The sequence below is a fragment of the Nematolebias whitei genome, chromosome 1 (assembly GCF_014905685.2).
Source record: "Nematolebias whitei isolate Nwh7 chromosome 1, NemWhi1, whole genome shotgun sequence".
Taxonomy (NCBI): domain Eukaryota; kingdom Metazoa; phylum Chordata; class Actinopteri; order Cyprinodontiformes; family Rivulidae; genus Nematolebias; species Nematolebias whitei.
This window is the reverse complement of record NC_056498.1, coordinates 44,109,538-44,115,232: the sequence shown is the minus strand read 5'-3', so window position 1 is coordinate 44,115,232 and position 5,695 is coordinate 44,109,538. Positions and strand designations below refer to the sequence as shown.

Sequence of the window (5,695 nt, the reverse complement as noted above, 5' to 3'; positions counted from 1 at the left end):
ATCACAGTGTGTGTGTGTGTGTGTGTGTGTGTGTGTGTGTGTGTGTGTGTGTGTGTGTGTGTGTGTGTGTGTGTGTGTGTGTGTGTGCGTGTGTTAAAGCCTTTAGCATGTCATGTCATGGTATAGCCACTCTGATTGTAGAAGAATATAATGCAATATTCTGTTCTAGTTTACACTGTATAGTTTTTAATGTAAAATTAGAAATACTCTGTGTTAAATAGTGTTTTCTCTTTTAGCTTCAGGAAAGCGTCCACCAGTTAGTTTCTGCTGTGCAGCCTACTGGAAGTGCTGGGTGAGCTGGTGGTGATGAGAAGCCTCAGTGGGATTTAGAGCTGGAGAGTTGTTTTGTGTCGGTGTGAGTTCGAGTTTAATTAAAAGTAATTGTTCTTATTCAGACTGTTGACATCACCATCAAGAGAGAAGCTGTCCTTAAAGCTCTGATGATGTAGCTGGATGAACCTGTGGAGCATCTTCTGAAAGAACTCCAGGTGAGAAGATATGATGCACCAACACGAGCAGCACCCACACACCTGTTGTGTTTGAAATGCAACACTGATTTGTTTCTTCTTGGTATACACTCTTTATTTTCGTCTTTTGAATTTGGGCTCAAACTGAAGTAACTTCATGCCAGAGTGGGAGAAACAAATATATTTTGATGACTCTTTATTGTAGCAGCTACATTCATTTGAACTGAGAACTCTTCTTGTTGTAATCCAGCTGTCAATCTGTCCAGTTTCAGAAAGTAAAGACACTGTCAGACCGTTGTGCTTCGGCAGTTCTGCCTCTTTGACTCTTTAGTTGTCCTCATTTCTTTATGTTTGGTGTTTGCAGGATGTGCAGGAGAATGACCAGCTGCATCTGGAACCATGGAGCTCTTTGTCACTGGGAGAGAGGATCCTCTCCGTCCACCCAAACACATGAAGATAATCACGGATGGAGCACAGGTCCTGAATGAAGTGTCTTCTGTTGAACAGCTGTTTGTTCTTCAGACTCATAGACTCAACCTAAAATATCCAAAACATCCACAGGACACTCTTCCATGTGTTCTGTTTTCTTGTTTAAGAACCTTCAGTGAAGCAGTGGTTGTGCTGTGTTGTTTCCTGAAACCAGATTGATGTGGAGGTAAGATGTTAAATGAGTCCAGGTCATTTTTGATTTGAGAGTTTATCAGTTTTTCTAGAACCTTGGCTAAAATGCAGAGTTTAGAGATTGGTCCATAGTTGTTCAGTGAGGGGGGGTCACCTCTCTTCAGCTGCTCCTGGAGGTGCCAGGTCCAAACGGAGGCTCGGAGGAGACGGAGCTTTGTCTGTTGCAGCTTCCAGACTGGAACCATCTCCGTGGTCTCATGACTCGAGCTCCTTCACGGTCCAGTTTGAACACTTTTAAAAACACGTTTTACTCCGTGGCTTTTAGCTCTCACGGAGTTTGTTCTGCACGGTTTTAATTGTTTTTATTCATCTTAATGTTTTAACTGTTTTATGTGTTGAAACTCTTGATTTTACGTGAACAGCGCTGTGGTTGTTTTCAAGGGCTTTATAAGTGACATCTAATAATTACTGCAGCTTGTTTTCCACAGTTTGTTTTCTGGACGTGGGTCCCTGGTGCTGCCGAGATCTGAGCAGGAAGTTCCTCTGGTCCCAGAGTCTCGAAGAACTGAACAAGTTCTGAACCTCACGATCTGAGAACAGTGGAAATGAAAAGGTGCGGTTCACCGAAGACTGACCTGTGGAAAAGGTTTGCTTTGTAGATGTTTGGACTAAGGACAAGTGACAGCTTTTCTAATGAAAACTAAAGGTTGAATGAAGGTTAACAGTTCAGGAAGTGATGTAATGTCACAGTTCTGCCCCTTCAGTGTCACACTAACACATTTCTGTGGAACAGCAGCATCCGCCCGTCGTGTTCACCTGCTTCTTAATTCAGACTCATTTTCAACTCTTCTGTTCTGGTGCTCCTGACTGAACGCGCCATGCTCCCAGCATCATGAGGACCACCGTTCAAAGTAAAGAACTTCTCAGTCTCGTGGTGAAAGAGGTTGTTTGGTGTCGGGGAGGACGGACTCCCATTGGCTCCCCTGAAGGGGGGCCGGGGGGCGGGGGCTTCTCATGGGCCACTGAATGCAGGTTCTTCTGGGAGTCCACACAAAGCTGCGGAGATGGCCCAAGTGAAGGCAGCCGGTGGTCCAGCCAGGAGCCAGGACTACAGCCAACTTTACTCTGACGTGGCTACGGTCAGCGCCAGCACAGGTGAGTCCGACCCAGAACTTCCTAAAGTGCTCAGAACCGGACTCGAGTCCAGTCAGATGGTCCTGCAGTGGTTCTTTATACAGACCGCTAAATTACAGCAGAACACCTTAATATGAAAAAACTATAGATGTTGCACCGAGGCAAATTTCAAATGTTACTTTCAATAAAATGATTCTGAAAATATTTAATAAAAAATCAAATGATTCTGAAAATATTTAATAAAAAATCAAATGATTCTGAAAATATTTAATAAAAAATCAAATGATTCTGAAAATATTTAATAAAATGATTCTGAAAATATTTAATAAAAAATAAAATGATTCTGAAAATATTTAATAAAAAATCAAATGATTCTGAAAATATTTAATAAAAAATCAAATGATTCTGAAAATATTTAATAAAAAATCAAATGATTCTGAAAATATTTAATAAAAAATCAAATGATTCTGAAAATATTTAATAAAAAAATGATTCTGAAAATATTTAATAAAATGAGCTGCACCAAAATACTCCATAAAATGACCTGTATACTGTGGAGTACTTCGTAGTACTACATAGTACAGAGTACACGGTGTATTTTGTCATTAAAGAACATTTGAAGTTAGTTTCCAGTTAAAGCTTCGGCTTCTTGTGAAAGAATGAAAACTAACAGCTGAAGTTCGGCTGTTTTCATGTAGTGACTGATGAACAGAAAACCGTTTAACGAAACGAGTTCTGTCAGTTTGTCCCTCAGTCACTGGTGGTGGTCTTAATCCGATCCAGGTTCTGGTTCTGGTTCTCACGGCTTTGTGTCTCGCAGCTAAAGCTCTGGGCTCTCAGGTGTCCTGGTGGTTCTGGGAACCAGAGAGTCCCGGTAATCCCTGCCTTTTCTCTGCGTCCATCGGTGGATTGGACTTGGACGTTTCGGCTCTTTTTGTATCGGGCTCAGAAACCAGGAGCAGGACTGTGGTCTCAGACCTGGTCTAGCCCGTCTCATGTGTTTTTGTTTCCTCCTGAGGTCTTGGAGCGGGGGCGGCGGGTCAGACCTCCGCGACCGCAGGCCTGGCCAAGCGGAGCAGGGCCTACCCCTCCCCGGCCCGCAGACGGCACCGCACCACTTTCAGCCACAAACAGCTGGAGCAGCTGGAGGGGGCCTTCGGTCAGAACCAGTACCCCGACGTGTACCACAGGGAGGAACTGGCCCGGGTCACGAGACTCAACGAGGCTCGCATTCAGGTGGGCCAGGTTCGTCTCACAAGTTCTGACTTACAAAACTCAAGTCCACCTCCTTCAGGTCCAGGTTTCAGGACCAAACCGTTCTGGTCTTTACCAGGTTCCACCAAGTCCATTTGATAAAACCTGGGTCCAGTCCTGCTGCTTCCACAGGACCTCAGAGGTTCAGCTGCTCTGGACCCTACAGCTGACACAACACCAAGATGGAAAGATATCAGCAATGACCTCAGAGAAACAGCTGTTGAGAGAGGTCAAAGGTCATTCCGACCATCGTTCTGCAGAAGATTCTTCACAGAACATTTCAGACAGCTGATTCACCCAGAAGGTCAGACCGTGCAGTGACTACCGGCCTCAGTCAGAGGTCAAAGGTCATGACCTCTTCTTGCTAAAAACAACGTGGCAGCATGACAGAACCCGAGCAGAGGACAGATGTTTACCCAGAATGCACCGCAGCAAACAGCTGTCAGCATGGTGGTGCAGGGCTCCTGTCAGTCGCTGAGTGGACCAGAACTCAAAGGGTTCTGGGGTCCAACAGAACCCCATGATCCCAAACAGCAGCTGATCGACAACAGAACGAGTCAGGAAGAACAGAACCAAGGTCCAGTGGTCCAGTCAGAGTCCAGAAACTCAGAGAGTTGAGCAGAAGCAACGCTGGAAAGAAAAGTGGGCCAGAACTCCTCCAGAACCACGAGAGGGAGAAAGTCCAACAGAGAAGCTTGAGGTTCTAGAATCTGCTGGATCAGGACTGGGTCCAGGTTCTGATTAATCATGATGACTCAGTAGAACTCATTCTATCAGTTCCCTTCAGGTCAGACTTGGGTCCTTTTTAGAACCTGATCAGTTCTTGGTGAAGCTGGACTTGGTTTCCAGAACTTGTTTCATGGTCCGGTTCAGATCCAGAACCTGATCGTCTTCCTCTGTGTCGCAGGTTTGGTTCCAGAACAGAAGAGCCAAACAGCGGAAACAGGACCGCGCGACGCAGGCGGTCCTCCCAGTGGGGGCCCTGCCGGGCCACCGTGCACTGCTGGGGGGTGTGCACGTCCAACCGTCCAGCGTGACCCAGCAGTACTACCACCAGCCCCTGGCCCACATCCCCCGCTTCCCCTCCATGCTGCCGTCCGGGCCGTACCAGCGCCACGCGGGCCCGGTCAGCCGCTGCCCCTGTCCCAGCGTGGCCCCGCAGCCGCCCCCCCAGCGCCAGCACGACAACTGGTATGGCCCGCTGAGGACGCCCCCCATGTTCCCTCTGGGCTCCACGCAGCCTCTGGAGCCGGCCTCCCCCTGGAGCTAGACGGAACCACAAGTTTCAAACAATAAACCAGATTTAAACATTTAAACGTTCGCTCTGACTTTTCTTAGTTTCTGATGGGGGGGGGGGGGGGGTCAGAGGTCAGAGGTCAGCTGCCGCCTTAAAGGAAGCAACAAGAACATGATGAGTGGGAGAAAATCCTTCTGGGTTCAGTTCTGGACCCATCAGGCCACCGCTCTTTAGGGTTCCACTCTTAAAGGAACATTCAGGCCATTTTAAAGTGAAGCTCAGAGGAAAACAAATATTGTAACGGCCTCCTTTTAACAAAGTCCTTAAATACATCAAATATAACTTTAAAACTGTTGTTTCTTATACTTTTAACTTTGGCTTTACTAAAACTTCAAACTATAGTTTTGACCGTAGAATGCAGTCATGGAGTTCCTCAGGGTTCAGTGCTTGGAACTGTACTGTACCTTGCTTCCATTAGATAAAGTTATTAAACGACATCTAACCAGGTTGAGTCAGGTCCTTTGGAGGATCCTTCTTGTTGAAATATCCTGAAGCTGCTCAATAATCCAGGTAAAAAAATCTAGAAAAGTTAAATCTGGTCCTGGACATTCAAGAAACAAAACAAAAAAAAAATGTAGAAGTGTTTCGTCTTTCATCCAAAAGTAAAAAGTGGATCAACCAATTAGTTCTTGACATCCAGAACTAGCATCACATGATGATGGAGGACCATCAGCCGAACGACTGATCGATAGTGCCCTGATGGCTGCTTGTTATTCACAGAGGGCTGAGTGATGCTAAAAATAACAGCATTGTAGGAGGGGGACATTTGGACACGGAGGCTCCGCCCCGTTTAATGACGGGATAAATTTTCATTGTTATGCTGATGATACACAATTATATTTGTCCATTAAACCCAATGAATCCAATCAGCTACTTAGACTACAAGCATGTCTTAAAGACATAAAAACCTGGATGACCCTTT

General features: G+C 45.8%; 1 protein-coding gene and 1 long non-coding RNA gene across 2 annotated transcripts; both read left to right on the top strand.

The window, feature by feature from the left end:
* The first annotated feature begins 470 nt into the window (after positions 1 to 470).
* Positions 471 to 1,609, top strand: LOC119417399. The gene is made up of 3 exons (XR_005187140.1): positions 471 to 488; positions 832 to 944; positions 1,577 to 1,609. It is a non-coding gene; the product is annotated as an uncharacterized LOC119417399 (long non-coding RNA).
* A 543-nt stretch (positions 1,610 to 2,152) lies between these two features.
* On the top strand, positions 2,153 to 4,746 carry prop1 (PROP paired-like homeobox 1). Its single transcript, XM_037684595.1, has 3 exons — positions 2,153 to 2,243; positions 3,241 to 3,458; positions 4,384 to 4,746. The coding sequence occupies exons 1-3, from the start codon at positions 2,153 to 2,155 to the stop codon at positions 4,744 to 4,746; spliced, it is 672 nt and encodes a 223-aa protein (XP_037540523.1).
* Positions 4,747 to 5,695: the final 949 nt, after the last annotated feature.